At 48.4% G+C, this 25,997-nt stretch overlaps 1 protein-coding gene across 1 annotated transcript; it reads left to right on the top strand.

Moving 5' to 3' along the window:
- The first annotated feature begins 10,550 nt into the window (after positions 1-10,550).
- LOC732785 (PDK regulatory protein1) lies at positions 10,551-13,481 on the top strand. Its single transcript, NM_001112403.2, has 3 exons — positions 10,551-11,194; positions 12,418-13,054; positions 13,148-13,481. The coding sequence occupies exons 1-3, from the start codon at positions 10,655-10,657 to the stop codon at positions 13,249-13,251; spliced, it is 1,281 nt and encodes a 426-aa protein (NP_001105873.2). The 5' UTR covers positions 10,551-10,654; the 3' UTR covers positions 13,252-13,481.
- The last annotated feature ends 12,516 nt before the right edge of the window (positions 13,482-25,997 follow it).

Below are 25,997 nucleotides of genomic sequence, written 5' to 3' on the forward strand. Positions count from 1 at the left end.
TGCACCGGACTGTCCGGTGAGCCAACGGTCGGCCGAGCCAACGGTCGGCCGCGGAATCTGCGCGCGACACGTGGTCTGGCCAACGGTCGGAAGGAGGCACCGGACTGTCCGGTGTGCACCGGACTGTCCGGTGCGCCAGATCTGCAACGGTCGGCAACGGTCGACTACGCTGTTTAAGGAAAGAAATCGGGCACCGGACAGTGTCCGGTGTGCACCGGACTGTCCGGTGCACCAGTCGACAGAAGGCAAGATCAGCCTTCCAGATTTGCTCTCAACGGCTCCTAGCTGCCTTGGGGCTATAAAAGGGACCCCTAGGCGCATGGAGGAGAACACCAAGCAACCTTAGAGCATTCTTGATCATCCACACTCAGTCTTTGCGCATTCGTTTGTCATTCTCAGTGATTCGAGCTCCGTTCTAGTGAGAACTTCGAGATAGTCTTTTGAGCTCGATTCTTGGCCGTGTGTGTGTGCACATTTTGCTGTCGATTTGTGTGTGTTGCTTCTCTCCCTTACTCCGTGCTTCTTTGTGAACTTCAAGTGTAAGGGTGAGAGACTCCAAGTTGTGGAGATTCCTCGTGAACGAGATAAGAAAGGAAAAGCATAACACTGTGGTATTCAAGTTGATCATTGGATCACTTGAGAGGAGTTGAGTGCAACTCTCGTCCGTTGGGACGCCACAACGTGGAGTAGGCAAGTTTTGTACTTGGCCGAACCACGGGATAAATCACTGTGTCTTCTCTGTGTTGAACTCCTTGTGGTTATCGTGTTGTGCAAGATCTTCGCTCTAGCCACTTGGCTTTAACTGTGCTAACGCTTAACAAGTTTTTGTGGCTATAAGTTTGAATTTCACAGGATCACCTATTCACCCCCCCCCTCTAGGTGCTCTCACTGCCTCCATCCCATAAAATAGGGCGTACATATTTAGAAAAGTCAACGTTTAAAACTTTGATAAACAATTTAGCAAAAAAACATATATTTAGTGTAGGCATGTTATATACTTGAATTTGTATTCAACAATACTTTAATATAATGCTCAAATTGTATTTGTTGATGTCATATTTTAAATGAAATTAATAGTCAAAGTTTTAATATAAATACTTTGCAAAAAAATGTACGCCTTATTTTATAGGATGAAGAGAGTATTTCGCTAGACGTGCGAGGGGATGTGGACCACGCACGGCGAAACTCCCACTTTAAAGGTGTAGTGACTATTAAATAATAAAGAAAATTTTCAATCAATCCCTAGAAAAGAATTTCTCCAGCAAAGAAAAAGAAAACATCACTATTTATTAGAACTATTCAGTCATTTGGGCGGCAGCGATGTGCAGCTCTGGAATGAGGACGATGAACGTAGCAAAAGGAAGGGGAGAAGGCCCAAACATATTCAGTTATATTACATCCAAAGGTATTATAGTTCCAAATTATTATTACTAGAAAAGGTAGCACCCCATCAGGCGCTATACTTGCCGCCTCCCTCTCCTGTTTCAGGCAATTTCTAAGCAAACAAAACAAAGTATTTTATCCAATAACAAGGAACCATCACATCTGTATGGAACAAACATAGTAAGCACAAAACCGCAACATGCACCTCGGTGCAGGTATCTGCTACAAAGGTTGTGGATTCCTAGAATTGAGCTATATTCCCCTAATACAAAAGTAAGGAAATGCAGAACTAAGAAAAATGTGTCTCTTAGAGTGTTGTAGAAGCTGTTTCTATTTTTGAAGTGCGGTGCTCACTGGTCGTATTCGTGATAAATTGCTCCTGCAACTGCAAATTGTGGGTAAATCTAGACATCCAGTTCAATAGCACGCACATGATCTCATTCAAAACAACAACAAACCAAAGAGGAACAAAATCAAACAACTTGAAATAAATTACAGAATATTATGTCATCATATATGTGCGAATGGCTAATTTGATCAATAAAAACTATACTCGATTTTAAAGATATCTCCCAGCACCCGATCCTCAGGGAGTCGGAGAGAAGGGAGATGAGGGAGTTTTTTTACCAACCTCTAGGAGTGCAAAAAACAAAACAAAACAAAAAAAACAAAACAAAACTTACCGCCTCTGGGATATGGTTCCATGAACTTGAGAAGAGCAATAAGCCAATAAGCAGTCTAAAAAAATGGCCAACCTTTCTATGAATTGCACATGAACATTTTTTGGCATGAAGCTCCTGTGACTCACCAGCTCAAGCCAAGCAAAGCTATATAATACAGAAGCAACTCACTATATTGGCACAACGTCACACCTTTTCTTAATAATGTATATAATGCACAAGTAAATTGTCTTCCTAATAAGCAACAGACTTATGCGTAAATGTCTAACAACATCATCATTCCTGGGCAAATATTATATTATGTTTGACTGCATAAGAAACAAGCACCGAGTGTCCCACTTACATCAATGTCCTTGACCTTTACATTCTTAGTTTTCACCAGGTTTGGATTCTCAATCTCGATCTGACTTGCTATGCCTTTGTGTTTCTAACAATGATAATGAAAGTAGTTTATCATATGATCGAACAACAATGAAGACTATGGAATCTGTATATTTCAAAATGATATAACGTCATACTGGTTTTGTAAAATCTTCTGATTATTCTTCTGGTCCCCCTTTCCCTCTTCTATTGTAGACATCCTTCTCATCATGCTATATTTTGATTACAGAAAACAAGTCATCCACCAAAATAGGCAGGAGGTACAGTTACTAAATAGAGCTCATTTGTTTTAATCAGTTATGGACAGAGTTCATTTGTTTTAATCAGTTATGAACTGAGCTCATTCGTAAAATATAATACATGTTTTGATTAAACAAAAGTCAGGCTGTGCTCATTTGTTTTAATTAGTTATGTACAAAAGTATTAAGTAAACTACAGTAACCAAACAGAGCTTGGAACACAAGTTTCTTATGCAAATTAAGCAAGAGTATGCTTTGTTATCAAGCTCTGGGTCAGAGAGAAGAGAAGCAGTAATTGTTAATTGAGCATCAATAGAAAAAATATTGAAAGAAAAGGGTGGAAACCATGGTAAAGGTCCTTGGACGGTCTGATGAAGTACCAACCGCTGCATTCAATTCCACATGAATCGTACAAGCCACTACGCGCACAGGTATGGAGTTCTCACGAAGTGCGCCCGGCGCGAGCTACGCCAGCTGCAGCAGCTCCGGGTCCAGCGTATACTTGTGTCGTCGATGAGTCCAGCGTACACAAGCTCCTCCGATAACTCGAGCCACCCGATGGATTAGCTAATCTAGGGCTAGGAGACAGACATGTGAGGGAGGGAGAGGGGCATTACCTCTGTGGAGTCCAACCCGATGGGAATGCTCATCATATTCGTCATCTCGAGTTCCTCCACATTCACGTCGTCGTCACCCACCGTCGAAGGCCTCGGCGCGACTGAGAGTGGCGGCGGTTGGAGCGGTCCCGATCTGTCGATGGAGACCGGGATCGAGAGCGCTTCCGCTCGCACTTGCGGCGGATGGTCGCAAGCCTTCTCTTGTCGCGGTGGTGGTCGAACATTTTGCCGTCGAGAGAAGGGGAGGAGAGTCGGTGTTTTTTTGTTTTTGCACGTAGTGGGAGGGGCGGACGCATCGACGTCTCCGTCGAATTGAATAAGCATTCGAGTTCGCAGCCACGCGTCAGCACGCCATGAGCGGAACTGCCGTGAAACGCGGAGGGCGCCTGAATCGTGTTGAGGTTTTAACTATCTAGATATAGAGGAACCATGCCTAATACAATAATAACTAATAGATTCAGAATAATAAAATAGAAAAAAGAGCCATATAAATTGGTAAGAAAAAAGAGGAACCATGCCGGGAGGTCGATTCGGTGACCCGAAGCATCCATGCACATGGTGCAATTTGCCTACAACGTCTGCTCGACATTTCAAGCCGCATTCAGAACATCGTCGACCTCGACATCCACCATGGGACTGCTATTACCGTGGCTGTCGCCTATCTTCGCACTGGGGTTGACCTCTGTGCCCTGGCAATGCCTTCTCGGGGTGCCCCGTCCATAGTCTCTAAGAACCTTATCCAGGGGTACGACAAGGCCACATGCGAAGTGGCCGACATCGTGTCAGCGAAGGACTTGATCCGGTGGGCTCCCTAGGGCCCTTCTCCGGCATTCGTCTTTTGGGTTTCCCGGCACGAGCAGCCGCCCTCGTCGCTGTGCCGGGCGTCAGACGAAAGGTGGGGAGACAATCGGGCTTCCCTCCTTTCTTAGTCGCTGAGTCCTATTTCTTTCTTTTGGATGTTGGGTTTCGCACCCAGCCCCCGAGTCTAGAACTGTAATTTAAGGGAGACTTGAGGCCCCTTTATGTAAAGAATGATGTAGTCCTGGGTAGACCTTGGTCTAATGTATAGTTTTTATCCCGACCTCCTCCTTTGCATGAATGAATACTTACTTTGGGTCTTCCTTCGGGAGGTGGTGGCGTGACGTGTGGCCTAACACGCCAGTGGGCCAGGCCTGCTTCCTCGTCCAGCGGGTCTTTTTCGTCGGTCCCAAGCAGCAGGGTTTTGTAGGATGGCCTTTATTTAATCGCATCGCTCACCCTGTCTTGTCCACCTTGCTTTCGGTTCCCTAGATCCTCGTCTTCTTTGCTTGACCGGTCCTCCCTTTGCTCGGGTCTTCCGTCCTCCTGCCATGGCGGACTGGCGTCGATCCTTGACGAGTTAGGAGAACCTTCGGACCCTCGTCGAGCATGGTTTATTGGATGAAGGCGGGTGGTTGATTTTGGATGTCGAGGAAGCCACGACCCTGCCTCCCGGTTACGTGGTCTTGTTTGTTCGTTTCCACGAGCGGGGTCTCACCTTCCCCCTTCACCCTTTTGTCGCGACTTTCTTTAGGTATCTGCAGGTGTAGCTCCATTTTTTGAACCCGAACGGGATCCAACATATGGCTGCCTTCATCACCCTATGTGTGTAATGGATGATGCTGCCTTCATCACCCTGTGTGTGTAATCGAATCCAACCTCATCTTATGACGGTACTTCTTCTGCGTCGAGCTGTTGCGGAAGAGGGTTGGAGCAAACGGTAATGGAAGAGTGGCTAGTTAGATGCGCCAGCATCTGCCTCCACAGCGGAAGGTCGCGCGAGTACATCATGATTCCCCTTTCCCATTCTAACAAGGGCTGGCACAGGCGATGGTTTTATTTACGGGATGCCGGCCGGGGGCCTTTTTTGGGGCCGTAGCTCCTTGGCATCGACCGGAGCACTTCATCCAAGGCCCCCTTAATTGGAGCTGCGATGTTACACCCAAGGAGAAAACTCAAATCTAGAGCCATTTGTCGGGGGTGCTCTTCCTCCGAGAGAAAGGCATCACAGGAGCGGGCATCATTGGAGCCTACCATCGGCGAGGGGTGGCTCCTCTAAAGGCTCGATCTGTGCCCCTATACAAGTTGGGGAAGGATTTTTCATCCTCGGGCGTCGGCGTCCTTCCAAGTGACTCGGAGGTTGCCCGATGGGTGAGCCAAGCTTTGGAAATTCGGAACGAGGCGCAGTGGGCAACACGACTATACTTTCCTATAGCCCCTGAGTGTCCCTCGATGCGCCCCGAGCCAGGTTTCATCGAATTCGTAAGTAGCTTTCGTCGCTCCCTTGGGTGCCTTCCCTTATCTCACGCGTCTGATAAATTTATTTTGTTAATCATGTAGCCATTTCAGATTGGGGATCCGGCGCTCTAAGGGTGGTTTGTGACAACGCCTTTGTTTAGCCACCCCGACTCTCTCCCTGGGGTGGCAGTTTTTAGAGAGCGCAATGTTCTTGAACCTTTTTTTGAGTTTGGCACCGCCTTTGGGGGATATCCAAGCGCTGCCGGGGATCGCCGTCCCCACTGTACATTCTTCGATGGTGGCCCGAAAGCCTGCCTCGATGGGTGTCATTGATGTCAGGCTTCCTCAGCCATGGGTCTCGCCATAGGAGGCCATCCCTCCATTAGACTTCCTCCTAGGGACACCGTCCTTCCTGCGCCAGTCATCGGCCGCAGTGGATTAGTAGCCTCCTCGTTATCAGGGAGGATTGCATTTGGAGACCGGGGATGGTCCATGCACAACGTCTGAGGTGCGCAGCTGCCCTGTAGCGGTCGGGGGGAGTGTTTTATTTCCCCCGAGCCCGAGCATCGGTAGTTCGACAATGACTTAGCCATTTGAGGAGGCATGAGACTTGCACCACCGTCCAAAGTCCCATTGCTGGGGGCGTCAGGGCGACAGGATCCGAGTCTGGCCAACTGGTGAAGCCTAAGCCTCCCACGATTGAGACGAATGATGGGCTCGGCCTAGCTAGGTCTCGGGGAGACACGGTCGCCAGGCGGTCGTGTCGATGGATCTGCGTCGAGGTCCTTGACTGAAGGTGAGTATTTTACTCTCCCATCCCTGACTTAATGCCTGATGGCCAAACAAGGCTTTTGACTATGAAAGACACCACCCCAGCAGGGAAAGGCGTGAAGCATAAAAAGCAGCTAATCTGGAAGTCCGGTAGTAATCGAAGTAACCCATCAAGGCGAGCCAAAGAAGGAACCGAGAAATCTGAGAATTGACAATCCAGAAGTGGGTGTCGGAAAAGAAGAGACAAGACTTTCCCTCATTCATTCCTTAGATTAGGACGAGGAAGCTTCCTAGAGAGTAGTTAACCCGGGTTAGCTTTGATGGACTACTTACTGGCGCACGATATTCATATGAGAAAAGGTTGTTCGTGGATAATAATTGTATTTCTTTACTTGACCTGTACTTCCTTCCCTGATCCTTTTAGTTTCAGCGGTTTGCTGACAAGTTTTCTAGTTTTTTGTTTACCAGCTATGGTGCTAGAGGAGCTTGCGCGTGCGGAGGAGTGCCTCCGAGTCCTTAGCGCTGAGCGCTCCAATTTGTCCACGACCTTCGACCTCATATTCGACCACCTTGGGGTTTTGCATCCGGGGGAAGTGTTCACCCATACTCCCCGAATGGTGCTCGTCTCCGGCCGCATTCAAGAATTGGGGGCCACTGCGTTTCGACTCGGGGTCCTCTACGCCTCGATCACCACGCGTCCTTTCAGTGAGGATTCGGTCAAGTGGGGCTGAGCCAGCCTCGGATGTGTCATCGATTGGTCACATGGCAAGCTCTAAAGACCCTAGGGCGTTGGTAGGACCCATCATGCGGCGCTCGCTCTGCGGTCGCTCACTTTTCGAGTTTCCTAGAGAAGGAAAAGCAGAGGAATAAATTTTTCGCAGAGTATTGTAAATACAACGATATGTTTTAATAAACGTCATCAGAGTCCTTGGCGTCACACTTTTTTGTTCCTCTTTTCTACTAATCTTTTCACCAGAATGGGTGTTCGCAAATTTTTGGGTCCCTCGAGTTCCACTAGCGACCATTATCGTAGCCTTCGAGATGTAGGTATTCGCAGTCTCAACCAGCTTCCCCATCAGGTTCTTCCATTCACATTGCCTGCCCCATAGGTCTATTTCTAGCGAAGATGGGGATGAAGTAATCCCGCTCGATGCTTTCCCCAAGGTTCGACCATGGGGGTATCTGGTTACGTTGTCCTAAGGCCCCCTTCTCATCGAGGGTGCCCCGTGGAAGCACGAGAGTGATGCGATGTTGCATTCTGCTTATGACTCTTCGACGGGAAGTTGCAAAGACTCAAAGCACGTTGTTATAGAAAAGGGAAAACGACATAGCTAGTTTCACGATCGGAGCTTCCATTCGTTATCCCGCTGATTATGTTGTTCGTTCGTCCCACCTCGTTCGGTTCCTGGCACGCTTCCTGTCCTAAAAGTTACCAACCAGAAACAAGCAGAAGGGAAAGGAAAAGAGGAAAAATCGGGAGAGGGGAGACCAAGGTATGGCCGAGGCTCTCTCCCTCACTTACCGAGTTTTTGGCAAAGAGTGTTCTTGACAACATATTTAATTTATAACTGTTCGAGGGTTTTATAAAGAGGGCGCAGATCCGCTCCAGACGATCATCTACTATGGACTCTTTGGCCACAGGCATTACATCCGGTGTTTCCTCCGGTCTTACCATGCGCGGCGTCTTGTCCTACCAAGATTGTCAACAAAGCTATGGTGGTCGGTCGGTCCTCGTTCCCCTCGACACCGGAGGCGCTACTCATCATCGTTCACAAAGGGACCTTGATCCGAGTTTGAGTCGGTGCAGAGCGTGTCAAAGATGAGGTCCCCGCTGCCATTGGCCATCTCCACGAACTCCAGGTCGCCCATTATGGGGAGGTGTTCGCGGGACATGAGGGCGGTGATTACCGCCGGGGCATGGCGCAGTCGAGGTGGAAAAGCAGCGCCAATCGCTATAGGGCGTCGTCTCTGCGTCACCCGACACAACAAGCTCTACGTAGGACGCAAAGAAGACTGACAGATCATCATATGAGGGGTCTAGCCCAATATGAATAGCAATCTGCCGCCTTATTTCGCAGACCTCAAAATGCAGGGTCAGTTTGGGCCTCCTGCGCTGCCTATGTTGGGCGAGGCTGAGAGTACCGAGGGCCGCTGAGACGACATCGAGGCTCTCAGACGGGGTAGGTCGGACAGGCATCGCCGTGACCGTGCCGCCCTCCCGGCCGATGGTGAAGTCAAGGCTCCCGAAGTGGATGGACGCTCTAGGGGTGCATTCGACACGGGAGCCTCCGTCGGCCCTCACTTTCGTGCCTAGACTCCTCGGTGGAAAGGGTCGGGTTTCGGGGGCCCTGACCGCTTCTCCTTCACCGTTGAAGGGGAAGTCAAGACTCATAAAACAAATCGTCGTTCTGGGAGGTTGGTTGTCGTCGCGGCTTGCCATCCGGAGCTTGAATGACCTCGTCGTTGAACATGCATGCCCCCTACCTCGCGTGCCAACTATCGGTGTTTCGTACCTCACTCCGACAAGTAAATTTATTGTGCGTGTTCTGGGCTCCAGAGGGTGTGCGTGGAGGATGTAAGATTTATACTAGTTCGGGAAGAACGTCCCTACATCCAATCATCGGTGGCATGCGCTACCAACACCATTGATGATCAAACTCATAGTAGGGTTACGAGCAGTCGAGAGAGGGAGGAGAGGCTCCTAGATCTCTTATTGGGCTGGAAGTGGAGCTTAGAAGCTGTAAGGTGGAGTCCTAGCTAAGTCTTGGCTTGGTGAGGCTCCGGCCTCCTGGTTCTCGTCGGCACTCCTCCTCCTGTTCGTCCTTGTACACTCGTCTCCGTATGAAGGCATCCGGGCGTCCCTTAGTCCGTCCTTCTGTTCCTTGATTGGTCCATCTGTCGATCCATCTGTCCGTCCCTTCGTCTTGAGGCGACCCTCTCCCTTTTATATTCCGGGAGAAGGGTTGGTGAGCGGTGGCTTCTCTAGGAAGAAGCCGTAAGGCAGGGATAAAACCAGTGTTTTACCCTTAGTGAGTCCATGCGTACTCATGGGGTCGGGGTTGTCTGGATGTCGTGTATTTATCGTAGTGGATGACGCGGGGGTGGCGATGGCCCCAGGCGCCATCATTTCGGCTATGCCGACCCCTGACTTCCGTAGCCTGGGGCTCGGTGCAGCCGTCATGTAGTGCCCCGCGGGAGGTCTGCGCACTCAGGCCTAGTCCGATAGGCCATAAGTGCGCCGCAGTTCGAGGGGCACGTGGGCCATTAATGCGTCGCTCCGTAGGTCATGAGCGGGAAGCGGACTGACGCCTACGCCGTGGCTCGCGCGCTAGGCGAGGTTAATGTGGTCATTCATTTATGGTGGGTCAGTCTGGGACCGGGTGCGGGATCCACTTGAGTGGTTCCCTTCCGACGCACCCGTCCCCCCTTGTTAGTCTCCGCCACGCCCGGCCCCGGGCTCGGTGCCGCGACGTTCGACCGAGGGTGGGTCCTTCTAGGGTTGGCGCAGCTGCCTCTTCCAACTAACTAACGGCCCCTAACGATCGGGGGCTCTTCCCTTAGCATGCTCACTGACCAGCGGATCCCAAGGACCGGGGATTATTTCTCTGACATGTTCTAAATAATGGAGACTAGTAGGGGTGGGCAAAATGCCGTATACCCAAACATCAATCCTAAATTAACTCAACCCGGATCTAAAATACCGAAACCCAAAAATACACGATCACAATTTCGGATAGCAATTCTAGAAATCCGAATTTAGTTTGAATACTTCGGGTACCAGGTATCAATACCTAAAGTACCTCAATTATTATCTTAAATATAAAGACATAAAATAGTTGTTGTACTTACTACGAAGATCTGATGTGATTTGAAAAATTGTTGTTTATTGCTTTAAATGGTACTAGAATGTTTTTCAAAATGGTTTGGTTCTGGCAGTTTTGAATATATCGGATAAACCCGAACTCAAATTATTAGATGTCCAAAATTTCGACTTATATTTTATTAGGGCAAGAACCAATAGCAATTTTTAATACTAGAATTTTTATTTATTCGAATTATCCAATCCAAATTTTCGGTAACCTAAATGTCCAGGAGAAGATAAGGTGAGAACGCAGGCTACTGACGTGACAGTGACAGACGATATCAAATTGAGCGGACCATACCCGAACCAGCTTTGCAGCAAAATCTCACCAAGTCTGTCGCTTTGGAAACCGTTGGTGACACCATAACCACTCCTGTTCGTCGTGCACCCACGCGGGCGAACAGTGAAAGGCATCGTCTCGACGTCTCGTGACCGCTGGACTCGCCGCCGCCCCAGGCTAGCTCGATGATTGGGTGCGCCAAGCCGCTCGCGGCGCCGCTGCAGGCATGGGCTCGCCCGCCGTCTCCCGCCGGTCGCCGCCTCCCCCCCTCGTTCTGCGCCCCTGACACCTCCCCAGCTCTCACCCGCGCCGTCGAGAGCCCAGGCCAGTCTCAGTCTGACGACGCCCCGCCACCACGCTCGGGTGAGGCCGCCTCGTCCCTGGCGCCGCGCGCGAGCTCGCATCTCGACCGATGGTCCCGGTCGCGGGCGCTGCGGTCGGGCCACCGGCCGGCGCTGAACCGCGCGGCTCTCTCCTCGGCCTCGGTCTCGGCGCCGCCGGTGATCAAGTCGCCGCGGCCCGAGGACGCTGCCGTGGCGGTGGAGGATGGCGAGGACGACGACGTGTGCGAGGCCGAGAGGGACGCCGCGGCCGGGAAGGCCATCTACATAGTGTCAGACGGGACCGGGTGGACCGCGGAGCACTCGGTGAACGCCGCGCTCGGACAGTTCGAGAACTGCCTCGCCGACCGCGGCTGCGCTGTCAACACCCACCTCTTCTCCTTGGTAAAATATCTGGCCATGCATTTATGTACCTTTTTTTTGCTGGAAGTACGGTGTGCTAACGGCTAACCGTTGATAGAGTGAGTAGTTATGATGGAAGATGTCCTGTTTTGTCATCTAACTATCGAATTAGCCAACTAGGCTATCACCAATAAGGAGCTTTAAAATCTCCTGTACTTTCTCACTATAGTAGGGCACATGTCTCGTTTAATTTGTGTCATATTAGATGTTTGATTGATAATTATAAATATTAGATATAATCTAATTGTTAAATTAATTATATAGACAAAGGCTAAATGACAGAATAAATTTATTAACCTTAATTAATTCATGATTAGTAAATATTTACTTGGTTTATCTGGGGAGATCGAGCTTCAAGAAATTGTGAATGGTCTTATCAATACACAAATGTATAACTCCTCATGAATTCCAATTGTGCTTATATTCATCACTGTAGGACTTGGGTTTAAGCTTTCCCCAGCCCGTTTTCATCAATGGACTTCTGACAAAGCAAACTATGGAATACTTTTATCTTGTCGTTTAGTCCTTAGTTGTATAATTAGTTATGTAATTAGAATATATTTAATACTTTTAACTAGCATTTAAATATCCGATACGGTAGAGACTAAAGTTTAGTTGCTGCATCCAAGCAGGGTTATATAGAAGATTTCGTTATTACCCTTGAGCAACTGGGACATTGCTTCGTCATCTATATATAGAGATTTTCTCTTATCTCTTCTATCCATTTTAATATTTTAAACAACATATTAATCAAAACTTAAAAATATATAAAATATTTAAGTATATGACAAATATGTAGGTACAAAACTTTAAAGCAAACTATGTATTTAATATATCTATTTACGTATAGAAGATGAGATATACAGATCATTGCTGGAAAAAATCAAATATAAAGGATGAAATCTTTTAGAATAGACAGTAAAGGAGTGATATATAGGAGGAAAATAGTCACCGGAGACAGTCTTAGGGGGCCTGCAATATTGGCTGTAGCTGTAAATTTGATGATGCCACATGTAACTGAGTAATTGAATGTGAAATGCTAATTTGGAGAAATGAAACTGAGGAAGAGCCAGATCTTGTAGGACAAATTCTTGACTGCTAGTTTTACGGATGGAATTTATATCCACATTTCTACTTGAAAAACGTCACTTTTTGGTAAGGGGCTGCATCTTTTGTAAGTAACAGCTTCTGCTAATGTTCTGTAGATTGACGACATGGATCGACTTATTGAGGTAATAAAGCAAGCAGCAAAGGAAGGGGCACTGGTTCTCTACACCCTTGCCGATCCTTCAATGGCCGAGGCGACTAAGAAGGCCTGCGATTTCTGGGGTGTTCCATGCACCGATGTTCTTCGGCCTACTGTCGAAGCCATTGCCTCTCACATCGGTGTTGCTCCATCTGGAATTCCACGAAGCTCTCCGAGTCGAAATGGTCGGCTATCAGAGGATTACTTCCAACGGATCGATGCTATCGATTTCACCATCAAACAAGACGACGGGGCTCTGCCACAGAACCTCTACCGCGCAGACATCGTGCTTGCCGGCGTTTCGCGTACAGGGAAGACGCCACTGTCGATATACCTAGCTCAAAAGGGATACAAGGTGGCAAATGTCCCAATCGTGATGGGAGTGGACCTTCCAAAGTCCCTTTTTGAGATCAACCAGGACAAGGTTTTTGGACTGACAATAAACCCAGCGATCCTTCAGGCGATTAGAAAGACCAGGGCCAAGACTCTAGGTTTTGATGGGCGTCAGAGCAATTACGCTGAGATGGACCATGTGAGGCAGGAACTGGTCCATGCGAATCAAATCTTTGCTCAGAATCCATCGTGGCCAGTCATTGGTAAGCCAAGCTAGCTGTATCCATGGAACTCTTTTGTTTGTTGTTTCTTTTGTTTAAAAAAAACATGTTTTTTTATATACTGTTTCCATGCAGCGGTCACTGGAAAAGCTATCGAGGAAACAGCTGCTGTCATCTTGGGGATCCTCCATGACAGGAAGCAGAAGTGCTCCATGCCACGCATATCAAAACGATACTAGCGCTGTGTTCTATCCCTTCTCTACTACACCTTGTAACGTGTGCATGTTTTGAATAAGCTTTGTGTCAAGCACCATAGCCTTCATGTAATTTTTTTTTGTTGGACCACCTTCTAGGTGGTGGCGTTTGTATCATAAACATAACTTGAAGTTTAGTGCAGCAGAAACACATGTATATTGCGTTGCGTTTACGACCTTCTATTGGCGTTAAAGCCTCACGTTATTTGGTCATTATCGAATTTCTATTATGTCAGGTAAAATAGTAGGGTGAACTGCCTTTGTGCAAATTACCAGAAAATCAGAGTAATATATCTCCTGCAGGAAGGAACTCAACCCAATGACCACAAAAACTTTTCCAGTGACTAATCATTACATGTGGAGATATATTACTCTGAAGGAAGGAAAACTCAACTTGTGCAGGAAGGAAACTCAACCCAAAAACTAGTTGTCTGAGTGGCAGGGACTAATCATTACATGTGGATCTGAATATTCTACAGTTTCTATAATGTTAGTGTTTTTATCTTTATGGATTACAGCTGACAACTGATTTTGATTCGAAGCGAACAGTCTCTAGCTTTTCTTCTAAACAAGGATTTTTCAAGACAGTATGTTTGGACGTTCACCTTTTTTTTTTCAAGTATTCGCCCATAGTATTGTTTGATTTTTTTATTATTAAAACACACATTTTTTTTTTGTTGCTGATTTGATTTTTTTCCTGTTTCCTTGTCAAGTCGTGTTTCAGTTTTTCCTGTTAGTGTTCATTTATCTTGATAGATCTTGCTCTTTGGCCCGATGCCTTTACAACGACAGCATAATGTGGAATGATGTTTTCTACTCTTTCTTTCTTTTTTCTGGTTGCTGTTCGAACTAAGCATCTTGTGGATGTGGTTGGAAGTACCAGGATGAGCTTCTGGCAGTATGTACTTGGGTTTATCTGATGGACCAGGAACAACCCTGGAGTGAGATACAGGCATCTAGACGCGGAAAGTCTGGTCGAGATGAAACTGTAGCAGACTCAAGAGCTCGCATAAGGATCTTTTTTTTGACGGTTCATAAGGATCTTTGAAATGATCTTAAGATAATCCTTACTGCTTGATATCTGTTTCCATTTGATACAACTACACAGAAACAGGCTATACTTGCAACCGAGTGAAAACGAGTTTTGGACCTGAAAAATACGATATGGCAACCGTTGGTGTCGATAAGTGTTGGCTTGACTTTAATCTATATCGATTTCTACTGTATAAACAGTGTTTTGTTATTACAACTAACTTTAATTTAAAGCGAACAGCCTATTAAAAAAAAAGGCAAATGTCGTCTATCTTATTCTTATTTCCGTGGAGTTGCAAGTGTAAGGCTGTCGAGGCTTCCAAAAGTCTTCGTTATAGACGGTTAACATGAAATTTTTAGCATTAGACTGAGCAAAGAAATCCGTTTGTGCTGTTGCAGCCAGTTCTAGTCTACGACGGTTATCTGTCAGCTCATGTAGGGTATCTTCGCTACGGAGTTTTAAGTCACACTCTGCTTCAGTGAAGTGATTTCAAAAGCCGTAAACCTATCCAACGCGGCAAAGTTTATCTAAGTCTAGCCGGTTAGATTAGAGTAGCTACAGTAATGATCTTATAGCTAAGTAGATGCTGATGTAGATGATAGAAGAGCGGAGAGAGAGAGGAAAGGTTGATTCTGATGCAATAGTGCGCTGCCTAAACATCACGTTAATGCGAAAAGGATTATAAAAGAGAAAACAAGACATAGATAAAAATAATAGTATTTTTTCTAGATAAATAGGAGAATATTTTATATGGTTTGACTCTTACTCCAGCATGATTAATAGTCAAACACTTAGCTCTATTAGTACAATTTCCGTGCATTATGATGACACATGAATATTCGATAAAATTTTAGGGTGTAGAAAACGGTGACGTCTAAGAGGCAGTGTGAATTAGTACTTCTAAAAACTATCTCAAACTAGGCAACAATTAAATCCCTAAAGCAAAACATATGCAAATAAACAATCTATAATATGTAAACTAGGTTTTGTCTAAGTGTTGCTATCTTTACCGCAAAGCCTAAGTTTCAATACTAAATAATCTAACTAGAAAGACGAGATTGAAACTTAAATACTTAATATAAATGCGGAAGGTAAAGAGTAAGGTAAAGATGCAAACTCTCGTGGATGACACCGATAATTTTACCGAGGTATCCGAAACCACGTAAGGTTCCGACTAATCCTCGTTGGTACCCCTATGCAAAGGGTAGCCCACGCGAAGGTCAAGCACCTCGGTCGAGCAACTCCGTAGTGAGCCGCGAGCCTTCTCCACGTGCAAGTGGTGCTCCGCTTCTGTCTTCTCTCGGACGCTCCCCGTCGTCTCCACTATCGAGCTTTCGATCGAAACGTCGCGGGCCTCGTTCCCTTCGGTACACGGTGGTGGCCATGACACAAACTCGGTTGTCACGGTCTCGCAAGACTCTCGTCTCACTCGGTACAATTACAACGACTCGCACAAGAGCCGAGGGTTGTGTGGTTTTTTCTGAACCCACTCAACTAACTAGGATTCACATAGAGCAAGCGCATAGGCGGTCTAACTAACCTAAGCACTTCGTAAAGCACCTACACTAATCACCGAGTAATTCAATTAAGAATTTGGGTGTATGAGCACTTGGAAATGTCTACAAAATATCTTGGTATGTTGCTTGAGCTCCCACACCTCCAAATGGCTGGTTGGGTGAAGTATATATAGGCTCTAACTCAAATATAGCCGTTGAAAAAGCAGTTCTGCAGCTTTCTGCGGCGCACCGGACTGTCCGCTGGTACACCTGACATGCCACATGTACTAGCCGTTAAAGGTAGCTGTTAGAGCTTTCGAAGATGGCGCACCGGACAGTCCGGTGTGCACCGGACAACTATTCTTGCTTGTCGTATTTTGGCCATAACTTTTAGCTCCGAAGTCTGATTTTGATGACCTTGTACTTTTTGGAAAGCTTATGAAATTCTCTACATCCCAAAGTTGAAGCCATACCATTTTGAGAAAAATTGGCACACCGGACAGTTCGGTGAAACAGCCCCTATACTGCTGCAGTTTTTTCAGCAATTCCAACTATTTTGTATTGTGGGCATAACTTATAACTCCGAACTCCGATTTTGATGATCTTGAACTTTTTAGAAGGTTATAAAATTCTCTACATCTCAGGGTTGAAGCCATGTCAGTTTGAGTAGATTGGATTTTGTGAAACACTTCCAATTCAGTCAGCCATTCCTCTCAACTTTGTCAACTTCACTTTGTTTTGTGGCTTTGCATCCCACTTCTACTTCTTGATGTGTTAGACTCTTAGCATATATAAAGTATCTCCAATATAACTTTGTAATGTCTTCTATGGGTCTTATAATGTCTTCTTTGAGGTGTTGAATCCTCAGAGCCTCGGTCCAATCCACTTCGCATCCTGTGAACTACAACACACAAACACTTGGGAAATATTAGTCCACAAGGTTATGTTGATCACCAAACACCAAAATCACTTAGACAAATGGGTCGGGGTCCATTTTCCTTACTGTGGGGGACAAATATCCCCCAGGTCCACTGGAAGGATAAAAGACCTCACGAAAGGCCCAAGGGCCCAATAAATCGTAAGGTCATCCCTTCATGGGCCTGGGGAAGAACGACCAGTGAAGCAGATCGACATAAGGCCGGATCGGTGCGAGCCCGGATGGCCCAACAATGTTGAGCAAGCAACCACAACAGAGACCCGACTTTCCCACGCTGGAGCCCCGTACACCGGAACCAGGCAAGGATAAGTCGGCAGAACTATAGGAAGATAGACTCAATCAGTTCACTATCTCTTAGGTGCGCATTGTTATCACATCCGCATGTATTGCCTCACGGTCGAATATATAAGGCCTAGGGGGCACCCCTTCAGAACGATCGATCTCACTACTCAGCCATCCACCCCAACTCTCTACTCTCTAGTATTAGAGAGCTCCCTTGTAATCCACCACGTAAAGCATTCTCACCAGGACGTAGGGTGTTACGCATCTCCAAGCGGCCCGAACCTGTAAACATTGTCCATTGTTCCTCGTGCATCCGGCACGAACCATTTAGCTACAGTCGGTGACACCGTCCTACTCCTAAAAACACCTTGAGGGGCAACCCCGGGTGTGCGGTCGGACCCAAAACACCGACAGCTGGCGCGCCAGGTAGGGGGTCGCCGATCTAAGCTAGCTCAATGGCCGTCACCTTCCACCGCAAGATCACCCTCCGCCTCGGATCTGTATTCTGCTTTGGAATTATCTCATCCGTAGCAGATGAAGAGGGAACTCTACACCGCATCACAGATCCGCTGAAGAAGAAGTCTCCTCCAACAAACTCCGAGAATATCGGAGTAAGGAAGGAAAAAGCGCAACCTCCAGCGCTCCGGAAAAAGATCGCCTTCAGCAAGCCAGGGGCCGAGGGCCCGCTGACCCGGAGAACTCCACTGTCTACTTCCCCGACGAAAGAATGGACACAAATCGCAAGGAAGAAAGGAACAAACAAAACCGGGAGGAAGCAAGTCGTTCTTTCCGTGCCTCCGCCCTCAAAGGAGAACGGAAAGAAGATCGCCATGACAGCCGCACCATTCTAGCCCGACGTTCTTTTCATCGGGAGAGTGGAGTCGCCCCCCGTCTCCGACGACGAGCCGACCGCGCCCGGAGAAGAACCACCTCAGCGGGAATCCCGTCGACGGAGGAACCGGCGCCGAAATATCCAGCGACATCACGAGGCCGGAGAGCGGGATCCAGAGCAGTCTGTCTCGCGAGACGAGGTCTCACAGATAGGAGAAACTCCGGAGGAACACGTCTTCAGAGAACGAAGGAACTCCCGACGATGTGATCGCCGACGAGCTCAGGAACAAGCCGAGCAGGAGGCAAGGCAACGTCAGGAAAATCCACTCTTCGGGCACAACCTGAATCCCGACTTCGCCCGAGCCATGAACACGCCGAGTGAAGTTGGAGGGGTACTAGCTCGGATAGCTGATGGACTCCCTCGGACTCCCGACACCGAGGGCTATCGACGACTGTTCACCCAGGCAGCCAACCATCTTCTACCTCTCGCTCACCCGCCGAACGACCTACGACAAGCCATCAACAGCCGCCGGGACGCGCGAAGCTCCATCAATGCTTCGCGTGAACGACGACATGAGAACGAGATCCGCCGCCTGGAGGAGTACGACAGGGATCATGGCATTCCAGCTCGGAGTCAGGCCACCAGAACTGAATCGGCAACGGCCTCGACTGGCGGTACTACCCGGGGACGGTCAAGGAACCACAACAACTACTCCCCTCCCCGGGACAGACATCATCCCCGACAACAAGAAGACACGTGTGGAGTGTCTGCCCTTACTCCACGCCTTAGGGCCATTCAATGCCCCCCTAACTTCAAGGTATCCAATGTCGACAAATATGAACCTAAGCAGGATCCAGGAGGATGGCTGGCCGTCTACACCACCGCTGCTCGAGCTGCCGGGGCGTCCGAAGACGTGATGACCGCATACTTACCCATTGTCCTCGGGCAAGACGCGCTATAATGGCTGCGACATCTACCCCGACACTGCATCGACGACTGGAGCGACTTCAGTCGACGCTTCACCGCCAACTTTCAGTCCCTCTCCGACAAACCAGCGCAACCATGGGACCTCAAATCCATCAAGCGCCGGGGGGACGAAACTCTCCGGTCGTACCTCAAAAGGTTCCAGACCATGAGAAATCGTATCCCCGAGGTCACGGAGGCGGCCGTGATCGAGGACTTCTACAGAGGATCCAATGACTCGGCCTTCGTCCGAGCCATATTGTAGAAGGCGCCGACTACCTCCGAGCAGCTGTTCTGGGAAGCCGACCTCTACATCACCGCCGACGAGCGAGCTCAGTACCTCATCGGGGGAGCGAAGCCCGCACCGGTAGCACCACGACGCGACGCGAACCAGCAACCCGACAAACGCTGGGAGAAGAGGCCTCACGAAGAAGTGCACGCCGCCGGACCACCTGCCTCTCGCGCCCGGGGAGGACCTCGTGGAGGCGAACGCACGCTGGACGACATCCTCAACGCCCAGTGCCCGTACCACAAGGACATGCGCCACACCCTTCGGAACTGTAGGGACTTCAAGCACTCCATCGGACACGGCCGACCCTTCCAACCTCTACCTCCTCCTCCGCCGCGGGGAGGACCAGGAGAACCGCGACAACCCCAGCAGCAGGAGGAGGGAGGAGGTGGAGCCTTCTCGCGCGTTGACGGGGAGGTCAACGTCATCTTTGGCGAACACGGATCGTAGGAGAACAGAAGACAACAAAAGATCAATGATCGCCAGATATTGGTGGCGACCACCGGTCCTCCCGCTCCGTACCGATGGTCGGAGCACTCGATCACCTTCACTCGGGCAGATCAATGGCTCAACTTCGACCACCCAGGCAAATATCCACTCCTCGTTGATCCGGTGATCCGAGAGAGCAGGGTGAAGAAGGTATTAATGGATGGGGGGAGCAGCATCAACGTCACCTTCCCCCGAACACTCCAAGGCTTGGGAGTTCACCTCAAAGAGATCCACGAGTCAGACACTCCTTTCTTCGGCATCGTGCCGACTGAAGGGGAATACCCGCTGGGCCACATCTACATGCCTGTCACCTTCAGAACTCCGGAGAACTACAGAACCGAGTTCCTGAGGTTCGAAGTGGCGAACTTCGACTGCGGGTACAACGCCATCATCGGGAGGCCGGGATTGGCAAAATTCATGGCCATTCCGCATTACACGTACATGATATTGAAGATGCCAGGACCGCAAGGAATCATAACTATGCGCGCTGACTTCCAAGGCGCCGCAGAGTGTTTCCAAGTGGCCATCCAGGCGGCCCTCACCACCAAACCGTCGGTGACTTCTTCAACGCAGGCAAACTCTAAGCTTGAGGAAGGCCTTGCAGCACCTGCAAATGAAGCTCAAGCCGCGACCTCTATGCGGCCGACTGAAGAAACTAAAAGGATCAACCTTGGGTTCGCTGATGAGCGCAAGACTGCCATCATCAGCTCTAGCCTGGACGATAAATAGGAAGGCACGCTCATCCAGTTTCTGCAAGATAACCGAGACGTATTCACATGGCAACCTGCGGATATGCCGGGAGTCCCGAGAGAACTGGCCGAGCACAAACTGAAGGTCTATCCCCAGGCGAGGCCGATTCGGCAAAAACTAGGTCACTTCACGCCCGACAAGAGAGAGGTCATTTGCGCTGAGCTGGCTCGCTTGGTCGCGGATGGGTTTATTAGAGAGGTGTTACATCCCGAGTGGTTAGCCAACCCTGTTCTTGTACTCAAAAAGAATAAAGTGGATTGGCGCATGTGCGTCGACTATACGGATCTCAACAAACACTGTCCAAAGGATCCCTTCGGGCTTCCTAGGATAGATCAGGTGGTAGATTCCACCGCTGGATGTTCTGTGTTGTCTTTCCTGGATTGCTACTCCGGATATCATCAGATTAGCTTGGCAAAAGAAGACGAGGAAAAAACAGCGTTCATCACTACGTTCGGTGCTTTCTGCTATACCTCCATGCCGTTCGGCCTCAAAAACGCTGGAGCGACTTATCAGAGAGCCATTCAAACATGCTTAGCCGATCACTGGGGCAAGTGTGTGGAAGCCTATGTAGATGATGTGGTAATCAAAACGGAGAACTCGGAAAACTTCATCGAAGACTTACAACTGGTTTTCAACAGTCTACGGCGATATCGATGGAAGCTTAATCCCGAAAATGTGTCTTTGGGGTACCAGCAGGAAAGCTACTCGGATTTATTGTCAGCCACCGGAGAATTGAAGCTAATCCGGATAAGATTGAAGCTATCATGAAAATGGAGGCACCACGATCACAAAAGAAAGTTCAGAGACTTACCGGATGTATGGCAGCCCTGAGCAGATTCATATCCAGGCTGGGAGAAAAAGGTTTACCATTTTACAAGCTACTCAAGAAAGTGGATAAGTTTCAGTGGACTTCAGAAGCACAGGAAGCCCTAGATGCACTAAAAAAATTCTTGGCGACACCACCAGTACTGAAGCCGCCACGGCGAGCCACGTCGACTCAACCAGCTGAAGATTTGCTGTTGTATATCTCTTGCACGACTCAAGTGGTAAGCACCGTGTTGGTAGTCGAGCGAGCAGAAGAAGGACATGCCTACCCAGTGCAACATCCTGTTTATTTCATCAGTGAAGTTCTAGGTCCCTCGAAGAAAAAGTATCCTCAAGTTCAGAAGCTATTATATGAAGTACTTCTAACTGCCCGCAAGCTACGTCACTACTTTGACGACCACAAAGTCATAGTAGTCACTGGTTTTCCGATAGGGGATATTCTTCACAACAAGGAAGCCATTGGTCGAATAGCCAAGTGGGCATGTGAACTAGGATCTCATGACATCGAATTTCGACCTCGCACTGCCATCAAAACTCAAGCGTTGGTTGACTTCGTATCAGAATGGACTGAACAACAAGTACCAGATAACCCAGAAACCGTAGAAATATGGCGAATGTATTTTGATGGCTCGTTGAAACTGCAGGGAGCAGGCGCAGGAATTCTCTTTACCGCACCTGGAGGCGAGCACCTCAAATATGCCCTCCAGTTGCTATTTCCAGCCTCCAACAACGCAGCCGAATATGAAGCTCTGATTCATGGACTGAACATTGCTATATCATTAGCCATCAAGAGACTGGTGGTATACGGAGATTCTTTGGTAGTCATAAGCCAGATAAACAAAGAATGGGACTGTTCGAGCGATTCAATGGGAAAGTACTGCACCGCCGTCCGGAAACTAGAAGATAAATTCGAAGGTCTGGAATTTCATCATGTAGAAAGAGATCGAAACACGGCAGCCGATGTATTGTCCAAGCTAGGATCCAGTCGAACTCAGGTCCCACCTGGAGTCTTTGGACAAGAAATACCACATCCAAACATCTCAATGGATCAGGCAGAAGAATGTAATATCGTGAATCAACCAGAGTCAGGTTCTGATGACTGGAGAAGGCCGATCATCAGATATATAAAGAATGAAGAGGAACCAGATGACAAAAATGCAACTGAGCGCATCGCTAGACAGTCAGCTCACTACACACTCATTGGGAAGACACTATACAGAAGAGGTGCATCGGGTGTCCTCATGAAATGCATTCTCTCATCTATGGGGAAGCAACTTCTAGATGAGGTCCATGCTGGGCAATGTGGAATACACGCAGCATCCAAGACACTAGTCGGGAAGATCTTCAGGTCGGGATTCTATTGGCCAACAGCGAAAAGCGATGCAGCCGAGTTAGTTCAGAGGTGCGAAGCTTGCCAGTACTTGTCAAAGCAACAACATCTACCAGCACAGCAACTGCAGACCATACCAGTAACTTGGCCATTCGCATGCTAGGGACTGGATATGATTGGACCTTTCAAGAAAGCTCAAGGAGGATACACTCATGTACTGGTAGCAATCGACAAATTCACTAAATGGATAGAATTCAAACCCATTGCTTCTTTAACCTCAGCCAAGGTCGTGGAATTCATACAAGACATAATATTCAGATTCGGAATACCGAACAGTATCATAACTGACCTAGGATCCAACTTCACAAGTTCAGAGTTCTTCGATTTCTGCGAGCAAAAGAGCATTCAGATCAAGTATGCTTCGGTAGCACACCCAAGAGCCAACGGGCAGGTTGAACGAGCTAACGGGATGATATTGGAGGCACTCAGAAAAAAGGTCTTCGATAAAAATGAAAAGTTCGCAGGAAAATGGATAAGGGAATTGCCCTACGTCGTTTGGAGCCTAAGAACTCAACCTAGCCGAGCTCTGCATGGAAACACTCCTTTCTTCATGGTCTATGGGTCAGAGGCAGTATTACCCGCTGATCTCAAGTTTGGGGCGCCAAGGTTGGTCTTTGAAAGCATAGCAGAAGCCGAAGCTACTAGGCTGGAGGATATTGATGTACTCGAAGAAGAACGGCTGAACGCAGTAATTCAATCAGCACGATACCAGCAGACTCTGAGACGCTATCACGACAAGGTCGTGCGACGACGATCCTTTTCAGTGGGAGATCTCGTCCTCCGCCGAATTTTAACGGGGGAGGGACGACACAAGTTGTCACCCTTATGGGAAGGACCATTCATAGTAGCAGAAGTCACTCGGCCGGGATCATATCGTCTCACTCAAATGGACGGCACAGAAATTGGGAACTCCTGGAATATAGAACACCTCAGGAAGTTTTATCCCTAGCTGTATTTCAAAAGCTATCGGGACGACAATGTACTCTGTAAAATGGGAAATATGTCATCAATAAAAAAGGCTTCAAGAATACTCAGTTTGTTCATGATCGACCTGCATTCTTATTTAACTCGGGGTGACCACTATGCCCTGCTAACGGAGCAATTGGCTTAAGTCGGCAGCAACTTAAGACAGTGCAACATGCTCGCGCTTATTTAACTCGGGGTGACCACTATGCCCTGCTAACGGAGCAATCGGCTTAAGTCGGCAACGACTTAAGACGGTGCAACATGCTCGCGCTTACTTAACTCGGGGTGACCACTATGCCCTTCTAACGGAGCAATCAGCTTAAGTCGGCAACGACTTAAGACGGTGCAACATGCTCGCGCTTACTTAACTCGGGGTGACCACTATGCCCTGCTAACGGAGCAATCGGCTTAAGTCGGCAACGACTTAAGACGGTGCAACATGCTCACGCTTACTTAACTCAGGGTGACCACTATGCCCTGCTAACGGAGCAATCGGCTTAAGTCGGCAACGACTTAAGACGGTGCAACATGCTCGCGCTTACTTAACTTGGGACTACTACTATGCCCTATTAACAAAAGCAATCGATTTAAGTCAGCAACGACTTAAGGCGATTTCACATGCTTACGATTACTCATATAGGGGTGACCTCTATATCCCGTGAAGAAGTTTCAAAATCATCACACAGCATTTTACTCCTGCAAATTTACGTACTGCTGAATTATAAAACAATAGGAGAGTAACAGTAGCATTCAAATGTCGAGCTAGTGTCCTCTAACAAATATCCGAGCATGATAATCGCGCGCTCAAAACACGCAATGTTTCTCTATTTTGCAACATCCTTCTCAGGAGCAACCGACGAAGAAGGGCGACTTGAGGAATCAGGAGCAGCGTTCACATCAGCCCTTATATCGTCGGGAACAACCACGTCGGGTCTCCTCATCAAGATCTGCCCCGCGCGAATGGCTTTATCCATGGCTCTGTCGCGCTGGGCCCTCAGAGTAACGGAAGTTTCTTCAGCAACTTTGACAGCCAACTGAGCGGTCTCTAGCTCCTGGGCGATGGACTTCTTGGAAGCACGCAGTTCCTTGATAGCAGCATCTTTAGCCGATATCAACTGCCTGAGGCGGATCACATCGTCCGTGGATTCCTGCAGCTTACAGCGATGATTGTCTAACTCCTCCATGGTGAAGCGATGACTCCTCTCCAGGATGGTCAACGAGTTGCTAGAGTCACGATATAGCCTGTCAAGATTGTCACAAGAAGCAACAAGGGCACGTTTTTTTTCCTGCAAACAAGAATCAGCTTCTTCAAACATCAAGCAAGCAATAAGAACACGGCAATACAAGGCACAGTTTCATAAGTCACCTTTTCATAATCAAGCTGAGCGCGAAGAGTAGAGTTCAGCATGTTAGCGTCATTCAGAGCAGCAGAGGCCTAGGCCAGCTCAGTCTGGCTTTGGGAATACTTTTCCTCAAAATCAGAGCACCGCCGGACCAGTTCAGCCTGACTTTGAGAATGTTTCTCTTCAAGAACAGAAAACTGCCGAGCCATATCTAGCGAGAAACAATCAAGCAAAAGGGTCAAATTGAGAAGCAGTTTAATAAGGTAGACGAAGGGAAGCAGAAAAGCATTAACCAGCATTCGTCGCCTCTAAGTCAGAGACACGCTGTTGAAGCAGCACCGGATTCCAACGTGCCAGAGACGAAGCTCTTTCTGGAACAGAAGCACCCTGTAACTTCAGCTGACTAGCCATCTCGTCCACCAATGCCTGATATTGAGAGCAGATGAGTGCAAAGACAGCGGTTCGTTAGGTGCTAAAATCAGACTAGAATAGATCATAGTACCTGGAGGTTGGAGAAGAATGAGGGGATTCCAAAATCATGAGAAATCAATTGATGGCTTGGCGCAGGGTCACCATCCGGAGCAGCTTGCAATGAACCAGCAGGAACCAATTCAGTGTCATCAGCAGAGCCCAAAACTTGGTCGTCAGGAACGCTAGCCTCTAAAGCGATTCCCTGACCAAAAGCTTGGGCTACCACCATGCAACCAGAGTGTGGAGGAGATCCTGCATGAACATCCATGGAAGTACAAGAGGGAGACCCCGCTCGGACACCCTCGGGGGCTGGGTCATAGTTTGTGCTATCCACTTGAGCCGGATCGTCTCCGGCAATACCCTCGGGGGCTGGGCCGCGGCTTACGCTTCCCACCCGAGCCGAATCATCCCCGGCAACTAGGACTGGGCATAAAACCCGAACTCGAAGCCCGTTACCCAAAACACCCGAACCCGTACCCGTTTAGCCTGATGCCCGTTACCCGAACAATTCCAACGGGTAACAAAACTGAATACCCGAACTAAGTTTGGGCCTAATCGGGTATTCACCCGCGGTACCCGAAGTACCCATACTACCCGAAATTAGGCAGGCTGAGCGCTAGCCGCTAGGCAGCCCAACAGGCAACAGCGCAGCGGCACAACAGCCC

Source organism: Zea mays, chromosome 2, assembly GCF_902167145.1.
Source record: "Zea mays cultivar B73 chromosome 2, Zm-B73-REFERENCE-NAM-5.0, whole genome shotgun sequence".
Taxonomy (NCBI): domain Eukaryota; kingdom Viridiplantae; phylum Streptophyta; class Magnoliopsida; order Poales; family Poaceae; genus Zea; species Zea mays.

Coding starts and splice junctions, on each gene's coding strand:
- LOC732785 (NM_001112403.2), top strand. CDS start 10,655: ATGATTGGGTGCGCCAAGCCGCTCGCGGCGCCGCTGCAGGCATGGGCT. Junction 11,195..12,417: donor ACACCCACCTCTTCTCCTTG/GTAAAATATCTG, acceptor AATGTTCTGTAG/ATTGACGACATGGATCGACT. Junction 13,055..13,147: donor TCCATCGTGGCCAGTCATTG/GTAAGCCAAGCT, acceptor GTTTCCATGCAG/CGGTCACTGGAAAAGCTATC.